Source organism: Ovis canadensis, chromosome 10 (assembly GCF_042477335.2).
Source record: "Ovis canadensis isolate MfBH-ARS-UI-01 breed Bighorn chromosome 10, ARS-UI_OviCan_v2, whole genome shotgun sequence".
Classification (NCBI taxonomy): domain Eukaryota; kingdom Metazoa; phylum Chordata; class Mammalia; order Artiodactyla; family Bovidae; genus Ovis; species Ovis canadensis.
Window position 1 is genome coordinate 98,639,241 of NC_091254.1, and position 16,770 is coordinate 98,656,010.

A 16,770-nucleotide genomic window follows, 5' to 3' on the forward strand; every position below is an offset into this window, starting at 1 on the left:
TTTCACATGAAGGCTTTACTGTGATTTAAAGGGCACAGAATTGTGGCAGTCCTCAGCTCCTGGGTTTGGGGTCTTCTGTCCTCTGATCCAGCAGCTCCCACGTGGACGAGCCGCTCCTGTCCTGGGGAGGCATGCGGCCCCAGGTGGGTGGACGGGCAGGTGTCGGGGCTCAGGAGCAGGCCCGAGCCAGGGGTGGGTGTGCTCCCGGGAGAGACGCCAGCGTCTGCGACGCCGGCTGAGCCCAGCCCCGCAGAGTGCTCACCTTGATGCTGATGCCGTGGACAGCCAGGTCCCTGCGCAGCGTGTCGCAGGCCTCCAGCAGGGGCTGCCGCTCCAGGAGCCGCTGCTGCCTCGCCTCCCCAGGGGCCTCCCCGGAGGCCAGAGCAAACTGTCGGACCTTCAGCCGGAAGCGGACCAGCTCCTCCACCAGGCTGTGCAAGGCGGCCGGGCTGCCCGCCCCTGGAACACACTGAGGGATGCGGGGGTGTGTTGGGGTGAGTGGGGCAAGTGGTGTGTGCGGGGGTGTGAGCTGGGTGTGTAGGCGTGAGTGGGTGTGAACAGGCAGCCGAGGGCCTGGGGCGCATCTTCGTCCCAGCGTCCAGGCCGTGGGCTCTGGGAGATGCCGGCGTCCTGGCCCCACCCCGACCTCAGCAGGGGTGGGCTCTGGGAGATGCCGGTGTCCAGGCCCGGCCCCCTCTCTGGCACAGGATGGACTCAGAGGTGCCAGCGCCTAGGTGTCAGGATAGGAAAGCTGAGGAAGGCTCAGATGGGGGACCAGAGGCTGGCGCTGGATGCCTCTCGGGACGGGGCTGGGCCTCTGCCGTCCCGGGGACCCTGACGGGTGGGACCTGCAGAGCTCACCACAGCTGCTGCGTCCACTGGGGGGTTCCCTACAGGACACAAGGGGCCCGGAGCACACTGCAGCCGCGGCGGACGCTGGTCTGCTCAGAACCTCATCACCAGCTAATGCGTGCTAGCTCTCAGCATGCGTGCGCGCCTTCAAGGACCGTGACACGTCTTACACATGTGAGAAGTCTGGCCTTACACATTAAAACCAGCATTTATGAAGGGAGAAAGCGTCTGTTACATGCTGGCATGTAGCGAAGTCCCGAAACAGGACTGAAAAGAGACGGCAAGCATACCTGTCGCTCGGCCAGAGAAATGCCCACCGTCTCAAAGAACTGCTCCACGGAGGCCACGATGGCCCCCAGCACGGCGGGGCTCCGGGCACCACGGGGCTCCTGTGACAGTCACCGGGGAGGGCGCTCAGAGGCCAGAGCGCGGCCCCCGCAGGCCAGCCTGGGCGGGCAGGGGGCGCAGCCCCCAGGGAGGCCGGGCGTGTGCTCTGCGCACCTGTACCGGTAGGTGGCCCCCCGGGGGTCACAGGGTCACGAGCCTCCGTGGAGAGCCTGGCCCGGGGCGGGCGGGCCGGGGGCCAGCTGGGGTCGCACCGCGGCCTCCACCCCTAGCTGACGTCGCTGTGACCCACTCAGACCCCGCGGAGCCCGGGAGGTGATGGCATATCCCGGGCTCCTGTCCACACCCGGGGCCCCAGTGCCCCCCTCGGGAGATGACTGCTCCTGGGGAGCCCTGGGGGCCCGGGCTGGGAGCGGGGCCGCCTGGCGGGATGGCAAGCGCGGCCCGGGAGTTACCTCGGCGGCCGCCTTCAGCTGCCTGTTCCCGTGGTGGACGAGGTCCATGACGGCATCCACCGCCCGCACTGTGTCGAAGTCGTCCGCCAAGGCCGCCTGCACGGCCGCCTTGGTGCGGCCCAGCCTGGGGGAGGAGAGCGCGGGGCTGTCGTCTGTCCCCCCCACATCCCCAGCTGTAGCGTCAGGTCCCCTGCGGGCCCCTCGCTCACACATCCTGCACGCCCACCCGGCCATCCCTTGCCCCAGGATCCCCCGCTCCCCGGGCACAGGGGAGGCCTGGCAGAGCCCCGAGCAACCCCGCTGGAGACGCAGAGCTCTGCTGTGCCTGCTCCTGCGCCCAGAGCTGCGTTACCCAGCGTAGCCGGCCCTCCGTGGACAGACACATGGACTCCCCGCTCGCCTGTGAGCAGGCCACCGTCCGCCCGTGCCCCCGCCCGGGGGTCCCATGGCCAACAGCTCCCGACCTCGCGGGTCCGGTGCTCGGCTCCATGCTGCGCTCCGCCGTGGGGGCCAGCAGGCCACTTCGTCTGTCTCTTCCCAACGCCCCTTCCCGAGCAGCCCCGGAGGAGTCCAGTCTCACCACTCTCCAGGGTCCCCAGGGGGCGACACCAAGCCCCCAGACCCAGCGGCCTCAGCCCCTGGTGCCCCGACGGCCTCCTCTCGCCCCCGTCACCTCCCCAGCTTCTCACCGTCCCTGACGTCAGCCGCAGACCCCCTTCCTCCCCCACCCCCGTATCCTGGACGTGATTCAACGGCCTCCCGGGCCCGCTCCCCACCCGCCCCCACGCGGCTCACGCCTCGGGGCCCTCGCTGGGCACCCACCTTTCCCATAGCACGTCCTCCTGGACGGGGCCGCCGGCCAGCTGCCCCCTCACGTAGGCCCGCGCATCCTCCACGAAGGCGGCCGTGGCCCGCAGCAGGCGCCTGGCCTCCAGCAGGGCGCCCTCGCTGTAGTCGACGGCTGCGGGGTGGGGGCAGTCACGGGTGCAGCCTTGCCTGTGGGCCAGGGAGGGGCTGCCCCCTCTTGACCCTGCACTGGGGGGTGGCCCTGCTGAGGCTGCTGGTCAGGCCCTGGGCCCGCTCATCTCTGCCCGGCTCAGGACGTGGCAGGGGCGGCGGGAAGAACCCCAGGCCCCGTGAGGCGGAGGGGGGCTCAGGCCTGAGGGCAGACCTGTGGCCGCCGGGCGAGGGCAGCACGCCAACGGGGGGCGTCTCCCTGGGTCTCAGGGTCCCCAGGAGCCGTTGGACTCGGGCCACGCGGCCAGCTCACCTGACCTGTAGCTGCTCCGCAGGCAGAAGAGGCGGAAGACGTCTGGAGAGGTGGAGCGGAGGAAGTCCTGGTGGGGGCACACGGGTGAGATGAGCCACTGACCCTCCGGCTGGACGGACGTTTCTCTGCACGGCCTTCCCCACCGGACGTTTCTCTGCACGGCCTTCCCCACCCACCTGCAGCCGTACCCGCCCGCGCTGCGCCTGCTCTCTGGCCGGACGGCCCAGCCCGCAGCCCAGCTCACCCCCGAGAGGACGGGCGTGGGTGCCTGTATTTCAGTGTGGTCAGCGCCTGTCTGAATCCCGCAGACTGCACTCTACTCAGAAACACTGAGCTGAGGAAGGTCCCCAGGCCTCACCAGGCCACCCCCGAGATCCACACGAAGACCCGTCTGACCGGGTTATCTCCGCATCCACGTCCGCCTCCTGACACTCCTCGGAGTGTGGAAAAGGGGTCTTTCCCAGTCCTTTTAGCCCCCCACACCAGCCAACTGGAGGCCCACCCAGGGGACGCTGCAGTCTGCACGTGAATTTACGCGGTCCCGAGCCCTGGGTCTTGACCTCCTGGAGACTGGCGCCTGAGTGCAGCCGTGACTACAGGGACCGCACCAGGATGGGGGAGAGACCCGGGGACCCGGGTGGGCCTCCCGCTCAGGGCAGCCTCCACGACGCGTCGGCAACGTGGGGGCCCCGAGAGGCATGCTACCTTAATGGTGATGTAGTTCTTGAGCGACTTGGACATCTTCTCTCCTCCACCCTTCACGTGCAGGTGCCCTGAAACGAGAGTGCAGCAGCTCTTCAGGCGGGAAGGAGGAGCCCTCCCCGGAGCCCAGCCTCCGGGGACCCTGCCCCTCACTGCCCCCTCGTGGGTGCTGGCACAGAGCCCCCCGACCCGCTGGCCAGGAAGGGGGCCACGCCCACTGGCCGGGCATCACAACGCGGGGACCACCCTCCCCCTCCCATGACTCATAAACGGCGGGGGGGACACCCTCTGCTTCCATGGACTGCGGGCCTGAGCAGGCCTGAGTGCTTTCCCGCAGTAGCTGTTTCACCGGTGTGCCCCGCCCAGCACCATCTCAGTCCTGTGTATGTGAAAGATGGGGAACCTGAACCCCTCAGGACGCTTCCATCCGAGCCAGGACCTCCTCCAGGACCGCCTGGGCTCCAGGCTCACTTCCCAGGAAGCTCCTTTCCCAGCAGAAGGCTCGTGCACCTTCCCTGACATGCTTCACCCCAGGGTGCCCAAGGCCAACTTTCCTGAGAACTGGTTACAGCGCGGCTTCTAGAGAAACACCTGACCCTGAACACGCAACCCTAGAAGCACGCGGCCTATACCACGTGCAGCGGACGTCTCACAAAACCGACGGCGTCTGGAGAACGAAGCCCATCCGACTGCTGAGCCCCACGTCCACCTCCCTGTGTGCGCGGAGGCACGGGGTCGTGTGCGAGTTTGCGACCCCAGGGACCATAGCCTCCAGGCTCCTCTGCCCCTGGGATCCTCCAGGCAAGAACACTGGGGTGGGCTGCCATGCCCTCCTCCGGGGGATCCAATGGGCCCAGGGATGGAACCGCGTCTCTTACGTCTCCTGCTTTGGCAGGTGGGTTCCTTACCACTGCACCACCCGGGAAGTCCAGGAAAATAGATCGCTTCTCCAGGTGTTGGGACACGCCACTGTTCCTCCAGAACACGGAGCGAACCCTCCCACCCGCCCGCATCTAAACGACGGGACCCACATGTGTGCACACGGGCCTCCGTGAGCGCTGGCACTGCTGACGCTGCCACCTGTGCCCAGACCCACGGTCACCCGGGGCGCCGGCGCTGACGGCAGGCCCCGCGTCCTCACGAGCAACACCAGCGGTTAACACGGGGTCACCCGATCCCGGCCCAGGGACGGGAGCACTGCCTCACCGGGCCCTGTGACTCCTCCCCGCACGGGCTGCGGCACTCTGCTCTCCCGTCCCTCACCCAGGGGGAGACGGTTCCACGTGGCTTCTGAAGAGAGGTGTGGGCCCCTGACGGGAAACACGCGGGTCCTGGGGGCCCTGCTGGTCCCTGCCTGGGAGCCCCGGAGGAACGGCTCATCGGGTGCTGGGCCGGCAGGAGGGAGTGATTCCGGCCACTGTCGAGCTCGGAGCAGCGCACAAAGTAGACGCCAGACCTCAGCTCCGGCGCCGGGGGCAGCAGCCTGGCCCGCCGCTCAGCCGACCTCGGGCAACACCAGGCTGGGGTCACGTGGACTGTGAGGGGCCCCGGCAGGGCAGACGCTGGGGCTGGGCAGCTCGGGGCTGGGAGCAGGCGCGAACTTGGGGTGAAGGAGACGCGGCAGTGAGCGCACCCCCGTCACCGTGGCGACCTCGCCGCGGACCGGAAGCAGCTTCACACGTGCTGAAGCCGGAGCTGCTGCCTTTAGTACCACCTGGCCAGAAAACCCGGCTCCCTGAACCCAGGGACTCACGAGGCAGTGCCTGTGCCCACGCCGCTGCTCACCTGTGGCTCCCGACCTGACCCGCACCGAAGCCCTGTACCCCCCGCCCTCCGACAGCTCCAGGGCCCGTCCCAGGGCGGCGGTGACACCAGCGGGCGGCGGCCCTGCGACCTCTGCCAGGACGGGGCCACGCTCACGCCCCCGGGCTTCACGGGGTCTCCAGAGCCGCCTGCTCGGGACGCCGCCGCTTCACCCCTCGCTGTGCGCTCCTGGGAGTGGACGGCTGGTGTCAATCACGAGCTGCCGAAACAGTGAGGGGAGAGCGGTGCTCTCAGAGGCTGACAGACGCTCGTGGTGATGCCGCCACAGCTCCAGGCCGGCGCAGTCATGATCACTAGGGCGGCCCGCTGAGACCCCTCGTCACAGCTTCACCGAAAGGAACTTCCATGGAACAGCACTGCTGGTTTCCGAATTCTCTTCAGCTCACATTTCAGTTCCAAAAGACGCACTCGGCTTTCCCGCCCAAGGAAATTCTCGTCCGACCGACTGCACGCCAGGGACCGTTGGAGGGGCGGCTGTTCCTTGTTCTGTGAGCTGATCTTTTGTTGCTCAGCGGCTCAGGCGTGTCCGACTCCTTCCGACCCCACGACTGCAGCACACCAGGCCTCCCCGTCCATCACCAGCTCCCGGAGCTCACTCAAACCCATGTCCATCGAGTCGGTGGTGCCATCCAGCCATCTCATCCCCTGTCGCCTCCTTCTCCTCCCACCTTCAATCTTTCCCAGCATCAGGGTCTTTTCCAGTGAGTCGGCTCTTTGCATCAGGTGGCCAAAGGATTGGAGCTTCAGCCTCAGTCCTTCCCGGGAGTGTTCAGGGCTGCCCTCCTTTAGGACGGGCTGGACCGACCAGCGGCCGTGGGTGCACCCAGTGGGGCTCTCGCAGAGCTGACGGGACAGAGGCGGGCAGAGCGGCGGGAGCCGGCACTCACCAGAATGCAGGAAGTAGTTGCCCCACTGCGGGCACTGGTGGAAGGCCTCGCACTGGGCGATCTCGTTCTCGTGGTGCGGGAACGCCAGGTCCACGCCGCCCGAGTGGATGTCCAGCCGACTTCCGAACACCAGACTGCAAGGCACGGGGCAGAGCAGGGAGTTACCCGGGTCCAGCCACACCGTCTCCACGCCCTTCCTGAGGTCACGCCTGCCAGCCCTCTGCACACACCAAACGGAGCCCAGTTCTAAACGCGTGGTAATCCGGCTGACGCATGCAGAAACTGAGATTCTGTTTTCACGTCATGAAAACCCCGAGTTCACAGCTTTTTCTCCTCGTAAAGACACTCTACTTTCTCTGCTCTGCACTGAAGATGTGGTTTTAAAAACATCAAAAAGTATGCATGCTCCGCTGACCGAGCCGGGCACCGCCCCAGCGTCCAGATCAGCACAGGTGAGGCTTACCTGGCGATGGTGGAACACTCGATGTGCCAGCCGGGCCTCCCGTTGCCCCACGGGGAGCCCCAGAAAGGCTCCTGGGGCTTCGCCGCCTTCCACAGTGCGAAGTCGCTGGCATGCCGCTTGTCGGAGTCAACTGCCAACGACAAGTGGTCCGTCAGCAGAGGGAACCCAGAGCCAACATCACAGCGGCCACGGAACAGCCGGGACGCCCACCCCAGAGTCCGCTCCTCGGGGAGGCAACCACACGTCTCTCCTGCAAGTCTTTTCTCCTTCCCACGTGCAGGCCGCAGCCCCCAGACCCCCTGACCAGAGCACGCCAGAAGCAGGCGGACCCCCAGCTGTCGGCCAAGAAAATTTTTTCTTATTTTTCCCTAAAAGGCATTGCTGATGCTGGAATGTGTACTGGGCGTTCCCTCCCCGCTTCCCGAGGGCCAGGCCACTCCTTGCCGGCGTGGACGGTCAGGGCAGCGGGAGGCGCGCCTGGAGCAGAGATGACAAGCACGGCTCAGGAGTCCGCACACAGCCAGGGACAGGGCCGATGGGACGCGGTCCGCGGGGCGGGGCTTGTGCCTGGAAACACCTGCTCTGCTGGGGTTCTGATCGCTTGTGTTTGACTCTGTTACGTAGTATCCTTTCTAAAGTGTTTTTAATATAGTGCTATACACTTCCTATTGCTTCTCTATAAAACCGACTTTGACCTAACAGAACCCTGGAGCAGAAGCGGGTACAGGAACAGACACAAACATGGCAGGAAGGCGCCAGATGCTGAAACACACACGGGAACCTGCTACAGGGGAAATTCACACGGCGTTTACACACGATGGACCACCTCGGACAAGAGCGGCAGGACGGACCAGAGTGTTAAGACAGGGCACACGGACGAGCCTGTGCGCAGAGGTGACTGGGGAGGAATGAGAGGCCGGGGAGCCCCAAGACCTCCACGTGAGCTCTGGTCCAAAACCCCTAAATTTAAACCTCAGCCGCGACCGACGTCTGAGGAGCAGGCCTTCTCACCCCCGACCCGCCTCGGGAAGGTCTGGCTCTCTCCCCGGAAGCCCCGCAGGAGGTGGGGGGACCCACCTGGCTCTCCCGCCGGCACGGGTGCCACGCCAACCAGCTTGCCGTACCTGTCGCCTCGCGACTGCAGGTCGAAGTAGACGTTGCCTGTTTTGTTAAAGGAATGGTGAAGCCCACTTCTCAGCCGTCAACATCCGCGTCTACGCGCGCATCACAGCTAACAGTGTTAGAACTCAAACACAGGACGCGGCCTCTAGCCCCAGCTGGCCCTCCCTCATGTCTAAACCGCCCTGACCTAGGGAAGCACGCGTGCGGACGCGCCGCGGCCGTCCAGCGGTGGAGGCGGAAACACAAAGGGAAGGTTGCTGGGTTCACTGGCGGCCTGCATTCAGCTCTGGCCATGTTACACACCCACCAACCGAGACGCCCCTTCCTAGTCCAGACACCGCGAGAGCACCCTGCCGCTCAGACCGCAGGCAGCTCCTCACATGCATTACCGTGGGGCGCCTTCCCTGAGCTGCACGCGGGCTCCTGGGCGCCCTGCGGAGCCAGGGCGGCCCCCGCCCCTGACCCATGAGGTGGCGGTGGGGAAGGAGCCACGTTCAGGAGGGCTGCGGCCAGAGGCACTGCGCTCCTGACGGCCGGTGCACCCCACGGTCAGTGCCGGGCCGCGGTCAGTGCCGGGCCGCGGTCAGCTGAGACTTTTCAGCTGGACCTGCCTAGCTCCGACCCCGCCCTGACCCTCGTCTGCACCGCCCTTCTCGGCCTTGAGGGTGGGGGCTCACCTTCCGTCTGCACCGCCCTTCTCGGGGGCCGTGGCCTGGACGGGGGGCTCACCTTTTGCTGTGCAGTAAGCATGCCCGTTGGCGATGAGTCTCTCAATGAAGGCGACGATCTGAGGCACGTGCTCGGTAACCCGTAGGTAGGCGGTGGGTGGGAGGACCTGCAGGAGGGCACGGACCTGCAGTCTCCCCGGCCCCACACGGACAGAGGCCCCGCTGGACCGGCTCCATCGCTCGGGCTTCTCACCAGCCACCTACCTTCAGGGCTGCCATGTCCTGTTTGAAGTCTTCTTCGTAAAGACGGGCCAGGGACGCGGGCGACACGCTCATCTGCAAGATAATGAGGCGGGGGTCTGTCTGCAGGGGTCAGGATGGGGCCTTGGAGGGCAGCTGCCTCCACGGGCACTGCTCACAGAGAGCCCTGTGCCTGCTTTTCCCCAACCCCCCCAAAACGAAAATCATCCTGGAAACTGCAGCCTGGGGATGTTTACTGAAGAGATGAACCCGGTGGGCAGAGTGTCCTCTTCACGGCAGCCGTGGGCAAGACAACACATGCCTCTCTTAGCTCTCTTTGCAATGTGGAGACGGTGCCACTGAATCCCCCTAGACGGCCCCGGGGCCCCGTGTACACGGTAAGGCTCCGGGGACGGAAGACACCAGGTCGGGTCGCCAGGCCCAGTGGCTCCTCCCGAGTGGCCCCTGGTGGCGGAGCAGGCCTCCCCAAGAAGCAGTCAGCCAGCATCCGCCAGGGGCAAAGGCCAAGCAAACCACAGACCAAACACCCAGCGTCACTGTGCTGCTTTGGAAGTTTTTCTGACGGCACGCAATTCTGGACCCAAAGAGCAGCAGATGGCCTGATGAGTTGGCCTGGTTTTCGGAGTTTTCCTCATGAGTTTCCTGAGCAGTAATCCTCTCCTGGGGGCGGGAGGGAAGTGTGCCCCCGCCCGGCCCCTCCCGGAAAGCAAATACCTTCACTCTCCTCGCACGGTGTGCAGGCCCTGGGCACGCAGTGCGCTGAGCCGTGATGCACACGAGTGCACACACACACGCCCTCAGCCACAGATCCACGCGTGGCACACGAGTGAGTGTGCTCACACACACACGGGGGCAGACCACGTGTGACGCCCTGCTCAAGGACACGCGTGCACACCCTGGGTGGCCGCTGCCAGCGCCTCCAGAAGAACCTGAAACTGAGCACCTCGTTCAGGCGCTGCTGAGGACCCGCCAGACCACGGTCATGGTGGCGCTAACGATAAACAGTGCCTTCTCACTGCATCTCTGACCTGAGTCTCTCCTGTTCGGAGGGAGCTTGAACATCTCGAGTGTTTAGGGGCCATCTGCATTAAACCGTCTGAAGTTAACCATGGCCCTTAAAGTCTTATTGATATGAAGGAAGTACTTTCAAGAAAAGAAATAGACCTTTTATCCTCCATATGAATTTCAACTGTTTCCAAACGTCTTTCAACTTTACGGTTATTTTATGGCACGCAGAAAATTTCATTTTTATATTTAGCGATCTTTTACATTTCTCAACCTTTTCTGGGTTTGGAAACAAACTTAGCAAAGCCTTCTGAACAGGAGGCTACAAAAAAGCGCTCCATGGTTCACTCTAATAATCCGTGCTTCCACATCTTTATGTGAAATCTCTGATCAGCTTCAACTCTGGTTGTGAGCCATATATCCAACTTTGGTTTATTTCTTCCCCCAGATGGCTGCCCAACTGTCAACTTCTTACTGAGTAATTCTTCTGTTCCCCGCTGATGTGAAATGCCACCTTTACCAAATTTCCATAATTTACTGTGTCTGTCTCTGGACATTCTAGCGTGCCCCATCGCCTGTCTCTTGGTATAACTGTGAATTGGTGTTTCATCTCCACGGTCTCCAGACACAGAAGGCAGGCAGGGGCGGAGGGGACAAAGGAGGCTTGCGGGGGCGGGGGGCGGTCAGCATCGCCACAGATGTGGAGGGCGCGTCGGCCTGGACCTTGTGTGCAGACACACAGGTTCCCCCAGGCCTGGCCTGCCTCTACTGCTGCTGCTGAGTCGCTTCAGTCATGTCCGACTCTGTGTGACCCCATAGACGGCAGCCTACCAGGCTCCCCTGTCCCTGGGATTCTCCAGGCAAGAACACTGGAGTGGGTTGCCATTTCCTCCTCCAGCCTGCCTCTACAGAGCTGTGCAAAAGGGGAAAGAGTAAAGAAAAACAAACAACTTTCTGCAGCTCCTGAACCGTTAGGAGTCGCTGGGCGCCTCCTCCTCCGGCCTCTCCTTTTACGGACTTGCTCTGCTCGGCCTGCCTTTCTGCTCGCCCCTGGGAACTCCAGACGCAGGCGTTCTGGCTCTGGTGACACAGGACACGTAGGGTCCTTCACACGCACACCGGGGGCCCTCTGCTCACAGTGGCTCCTCTCGCCCCCTCGGCGGGACCCTCGGGACGGTCACCGGTGACTGTGGGCCGGAAGTGGACACAAGCTGCTGCTGGCGTGGGGGACAGTGAATCAGACCCCGAAATGAAGCAACTGGACCGGAACCTCCAGGCCCCTGGGCCCCCCAAGAGGGGCTCATGCTGCTCTCTCCACGGGACTGCCTGCAGGGGGCGCTGCTGACACACTGGCCGGGGCTCTGAGAGCCCAGGCCGGCCCAGGGGTGGGGGAGGAGGCTCTTGAGAGTCCCTGGGCTGCAAGGAAATCTACCCTGAATATTCACTGGAGGGACTGATGCTGAAGCTCCAGTACTTCGGCCGCCTGATGTGAAGAGCCAGCTCGATGGCAAAGACTCTGATGCTGGGAAAGGTTAGGGGCAGGAGAAGGGGGCGTCGGAGGATGAGATGGTTGGATGGCATCACCGACTAGACGGACAGGAGTTTGAGCAAGCTCCGGGAGTTGGTGATGGACAGGGAGGCCTAGTGTGCTGCAGTCCATGGGGCTGCAGAGAGTCGGACACGACTGAGCAACTGAACAACAACGATCCCTGGACTGAGCACTATCCCAGGCAGGCAGGGGACCTTGAATGCGCGTCCAACCTTCCTCCCGGAGAGAAGGGCACGCAGGCCAGGGTTCCAAAGCACAAACACAGTAACTCCGCTTCAATCGCCAAGACATTTAGTATCATTTTTCTTAACAAAATGTAACCCTGTGAATATACCTTGTTTCTTTTCATTACTCCCCCAGAAATCCTCGTGCCGCTTTTATTCCTGACAAACAATAAAACTCTGCCAAAAGTTAATGTCAAGAAAGTGATTCAGAGAAAAGAAATATAATTTAAACTATTTTAAGAGCACACACTGAAGCAGATGGCATGAAGGATACGGCCATCGTCAAGAAAAAACCTTGCCTCTGGTAAAAAGAACAGCCTTTTTGTTGGACACTAAGAAACAAGTAGGTGTTTTCATAACTGTGCTTCATGCGGAAGCAGATGAATCTGTATCTTCAGAACAAAAAAGACTGCGTGATGCCAGGTTAGCATCCTGCTGCGTAGCACGTATGGACGTGCTCAGCTGTCAAAAATTAACACACTCTCTACACTTATCATTTCTAAACCAATCCTGCCAACCTTTTTCCCCGTCGGCCCCCACCAGCTGAGCTGCATGACAGGTGGAGAACCCACCTCCGATTCTGAAGATTCACAGGCGACCCCAACTCAGCCAGCACAGGGACACACCTGGGTGGCCTCAGGTCCCGCCGAGCGGGCGACCCGGGCACCCTCCTCTTCGACAAGCCTGGCGCCCTCTCTGCGGGGGTTACCCCCACACCAACACTCACCCACCTGCCGCGTCAGAGTCCCCCACCTCTCCCCGCCCTTCCCGGCCAGCCAGGCCCGGCTCCAGCCCGCGTCCTGCTCAGCAGCGCAGGGCTGACCTTCCCATCGGGGCCCGGGGTCCTGCTCAGCCCTGGCCGGACCGCAGCAGCCTCCAGAGGGACTGGCAGGCCTGCCCCGTGCCCCCGTCTGTCCTGACCGTGGACGAGAGGCCACTGCTTCCTGCATCGGATTCGCTCAAAGGCTCCTCTGGACCCCAGAGCCGCCGGCCCAGCGAATGTCTGAGCACAACCTCAGCGAAGACGGCCCCAGGCAGCCCCAGGGAGACAGCGCAGGGCCCTGGGCGGGTGGCGGGAGTGGGCCCACCCCAGCAGCCGGGACAGCCCGCCTGCTTCCCGCCGCCACCTCCCACGCCCCTCAGCTCCCCACTCACGGTGCCCACGGCCACACCAGCATCGCGTGACCTCGCACTGGGCTTACGTGGTGGCCAGGGCAGACTCCTGACCCCAGGGGACACGAGGCACAGGCCGGCGATCCGGAGATCAGACAGAACAACGTGGTATCAGCGCCGCAGAGACCAGGGGGGTCGCTGATACCCCGACACACTCCCCCGAATGCTGAATGAAGGCAGTCAGTAGGAAACAGGAAGACGGGCTTCCCAGAAAATAAATCTGAGAGAAAATGACAGAACACGGGAGGAAAGCCAGGACGGAAGGTTCAGACGGTGCCTGCGGCGGAACGCTGCCTCTTAAGATGCTGACGAGCACTTAAGAACGCGAAAAAACACTCAAAATACAGTAAGTGGGAAAAGCAGGTTACAAAACAATGTGAAGAATAACCTGGCTTTCCAGAAAAGCCCTATATATGCATTCAGACACTTTTAAAGTTATAGGACATAAAGCACTCAGCATGTTTTTCTATAAATTAGATAATTTAACAAATTTTTATGTATCTTTAGAGATAAGTGTTATATATGTGCGTGCGTGCTAAAGTCCTTTCAGTTGTGTCTGACTCTTTAAAACCCTATGGACTGCAGGTTCCTCTGCCCATGGAATTCTCCAGGAGTGCCCTCCTCCAGAGACCCAGGGATCTAACCCGCGCCTCCTCCGTCTCCTGCCTTGGCAAGCAAGTTCTTTACCACTGGTGCCACCTGGGAAGTCCCAACTGTTACACACAGTCACATATGAATTGTTATACAGGGCTGCTGATTATAAACCACAGAGGGGGACCCTTTGGAAGCAGACTTTTAAAAGTATAATCACAGGGGACGCCATGGTCCTCTCACAGGTGCCTCTCACAGCTGAGGGCACAGGCTCAATCCCTGGTCGGAGAACTGAAATCCCACAAGCCTCGTGGTGCGGCCAAAAAAAAAAAAAAGAGAAATAAAAAATTCTTGAGTACAAAAAATAAAAATGTGACAAAACACTTTATTTAATCCCTATGCCAGAAATCCCCCCAAAAGGTCCTCTAAATGCCACATGAGCTATAAGAGGCGTGTCCTGTTTATATAGCAAGTGAGAAAATCAAACCTCACAGGAGTGAAACTCCCAAGCCAGCCTCTGAGCATCCCCTGTAACAGGGAGGGAGGTACGTCCCGCAGGCTGACGGGCAGGGAGGGCCTGGACTCAGCCTGGGAGGCGTCCTCGGGATGAGAGGACTCGGTGAGGGCGGAGTCAGCCAAACTTCTCTCAGCAGGGTGAGGAGACCTCGCTGGACAGCCTCACGAGGTCACGTGTGGACAGCAGGCGTGAAAGGTCTCGCAAGGTGCAGACAACTGTCAGGTGGGGGTCGGCCACTCACCGGTCAAAGCACTGCTCAGCATGACCCACGCTCACCTCGTTGGCGCGCCTGATTATCTTATCATCCACGTCCGTGATTCCCATCACCATGACGACGCCGCATCCAAACACCCTGGTGAGGATCCTTCGGATTATATCAAACCTGACGTAGGAGCTGAAAGGAAGAGCATTACGGCGTCTTTCATCCCGAAAGTCACTACTGCGGCCTTCAAGAGAGTCCGCAACCTTTACTGTGAGGCCGCACAGCTGCGTGATCAAGGACGTTCAAGGGCAGCTGGAAAAGGAAAAGCCTTTCACTGGCCCTCTTGGGTCCGCATGAGAAGACTGAGGCGCTGCCTCAATTTCAGGACCCAACACGAGCACTTAACTTTAGAGCTGTTGTTTGAGTGAGCTCACACCTGCCCCACTGTATAAACATTCACTCGTGATGCAAAGTCAGGAGGCAGCCAAGATGCTGGGTGCTTTTACCGCCCATGTTCATGTTCTAGGATAACTAACGATTGACCGTGATGAGAGACAGCAGCAGATAATAAGTCAAGACAGAGATGATCCCATCAAAGCTGGAAAGGTCACTCCCAGGAAGTGTGCACACGGCTGTGGAAAGTGGGGACTCCAGCTTACGGGCAGGCTGCATGGGGGCAACTGAGACTTGAGAAAGCAAGGGTTTAAAATCCAGCTCAGCTCAGTCGCTCAGTCGTGTCTGACTCTTTGCACCCCATGGACTGCAGCACACCAGGCCTCCCTGTCCATCATCAACTCCCAGAGTACACTCAAACCCATGTCCGTTGAGTCGGTGATGCCATCCAACCATCTCATCCTCTGTCGTCCCCTTCTCCTCTTGCCCTCAATCTTTCCCAGCATCAGGGTCTTTTCCAGTAAGACAATTCTTCGCCTCAGGTGGCCAAAGTATTGGAGTTTCAGCATCAGTTCTTCCAACGAATATTCAGGACTAATCTTGCATTAAAATCCAATATCTACTTAAAATCTCAAGAAACTAGATTCCCCAATAAGAGCAGCCTTAACTCTCCGAGTCAGCCAGTCTCATGCTCGTCCCTGTTACACACGTGGCCTCTCCGACCTTGGGCTCATAAAATCATTGTCCCTTGAAAACAAAGCTCCTCCTCATTGTGTCCCTTGTGTTCCCACACACACCCACCCACCCGGGACACAGCTGACGCCAAATCCTAGGGCCAAGCCACCTCTGAAACTCCTTCCCAAGAAGCTAAGAGGTTAAACATCCCTTCGAAGCCTCAGACTGCCAATCCACAAACTGGACGAAAGCCTACTATCTCACAGGGTTGCGGTACATAATCTCAGTGCCTGCGCGGCAGAAATTTCAGCTAATTCTGATTATAAACATCATCCCAGTGGCCCCCATTGTCAAGTCAGGAAAACACTACAAGAAATGAGATTTTAAGAGACGAAGTTAACAAGAACTTAAAACAGAGTGAAAGAAAAAGTTGAATCACACGTGTGGCTAGAAGGAGCTGGTGGGGAGGGGCAGGTGCTGGGGGCCCAATACCCAAGGGTGGCCGCTCCCCGGGACTCATCCGCCCTGTGGGCACCTTGGGAGCCCAGGGGTAGGTCCACTCACCAAGCCGAGGCTGCCCCACACGTGGGAACCTGGACTCTGCAGCCAGCCTGGCTCAGCACTGTCCACCGGGGACCCTTCCCGGGTGACAGTTGGGAGATAACAGCACCACCAGCTGGTGTGGTGAGAGAACTGCGCCGCGTTTAGAACAGTGCCGGGCAGAGTGCTGTCCAGTAAAGCATCTGTCTCTTTAAAGCAGAAGCAGGTGGGGAGGAAGGCGTGGAGGCAGGAACCTGGAGAGTGAGCAGGGACAGACCCACAGAGGAGGCGGTCTTGGGCGTCTGGCTTTTGAACTCAAGAGCAGTGGACTGTGCCTGACCGTCCCAGCCCCTGAGACCACAGCCTTTTCCGATGTCTTAGGTTTCTGCCTCACAAGGGACACCCCCACTTGATGACTCTTCCTGATAAGTGCCCAGGGTGGCCACCCTGGCCAGGGAGTCGGGCGGGAGGCTTCCGGGGTGTTGGGAACGCTCTGTCTCTCGGTCCGGGGGCTGTGAGCATCGGCTGGGCGGCACACTGCAGGTCGGCACACTTTCGCATGGTTAAGGACAAGCACAGATTGCAACTGATGCTCCTGGGTGAAAAATAAGGGCGAGACTGCCTCGCTCCCCCTTCCTTTCAGAATTTCTTCCTTAGTCCTTTCAAAATGTATCTAAATGTTTCCAATGGCTAAGTAAGCCTTATTGAGTCTCACAACTCATGAAGGTTCAAGGACCCAGAAGCCTTCTCTTTGAGATGAAGTTGCCAAGAAGGTCACTTTCACCACTCAACAAGAGAGGCCTAACCTGTGGGACTCCAGGCTGTAGACCTGCCTGAACCAGAGAGCTGGGCCCACCCAACTCAAACGGAACCTCACCAGTTCCTGCTATTTCTGTGATCTTTTCAGCAGCGGCCGCTGCACCCCATACTATTTCATTCTCCTTCAATAACAAAAATGTTTTCTTTCTCTTTTGCCTTTGTGGAGAGCTTTTCCAGGGCAGGACAAACATTAACCTCTATTGTTTCCAGTATTTCCCCAACATATGTAATAC

The 16,770-nt window shown here is 60.8% G+C and overlaps 1 protein-coding gene and 1 long non-coding RNA gene across 13 annotated transcripts in view; one reads left to right on the forward strand and one right to left on the reverse strand.

Annotated features, from left to right (window-relative positions):
- The window catches only part of CARS2 (cysteinyl-tRNA synthetase 2, mitochondrial), a 25,289-nt gene continuing 8,519 nt past the window's right edge, over positions 1–16,770 (reverse strand). For 3 of the 12 annotated variants that reach the window (XM_069602024.1, XM_069602025.1, XM_069602023.1), the window contains 12 exons: positions 8,853–8,924; positions 8,650–8,755; positions 7,876–7,959; positions 6,799–6,928; positions 6,336–6,469; positions 3,628–3,695; positions 2,923–2,989; positions 2,475–2,613; positions 1,653–1,776; positions 1,143–1,241; positions 263–469; positions 1–121 (listed from right to left, as the gene is read on the reverse strand). In XM_069602024.1, the coding sequence (XP_069458125.1) occupies positions 53–121; positions 263–469; positions 1,143–1,241; positions 1,653–1,776; positions 2,475–2,613; positions 2,923–2,989; positions 3,628–3,695; positions 6,336–6,469; positions 6,799–6,928; positions 7,876–7,959; positions 8,650–8,755; positions 8,853–8,924 (1,299 nt within the window). In that variant the 3' untranslated portion in view covers positions 1–52. Of the gene's footprint in view, positions 122–262; positions 470–1,142; positions 1,242–1,652; positions 1,777–2,474; positions 2,614–2,922; positions 2,990–3,627; positions 3,696–6,335; positions 6,470–6,798; positions 6,929–7,875; positions 7,960–8,649; positions 8,756–8,852; positions 8,925–14,184; positions 14,303–16,770 lie in introns of all 12 variants that reach the window. The other 9 variants (XM_069602022.1, XM_069602021.1, XM_069602020.1 and 6 more) reach the window with 5 other exon arrangements.
- LOC138446719 (uncharacterized) lies at positions 11,625–13,762 on the forward strand. The gene is made up of 2 exons (XR_011259538.1): positions 11,625–13,146; positions 13,386–13,762. It is a non-coding gene; the product is annotated as an uncharacterized lncRNA (long non-coding RNA).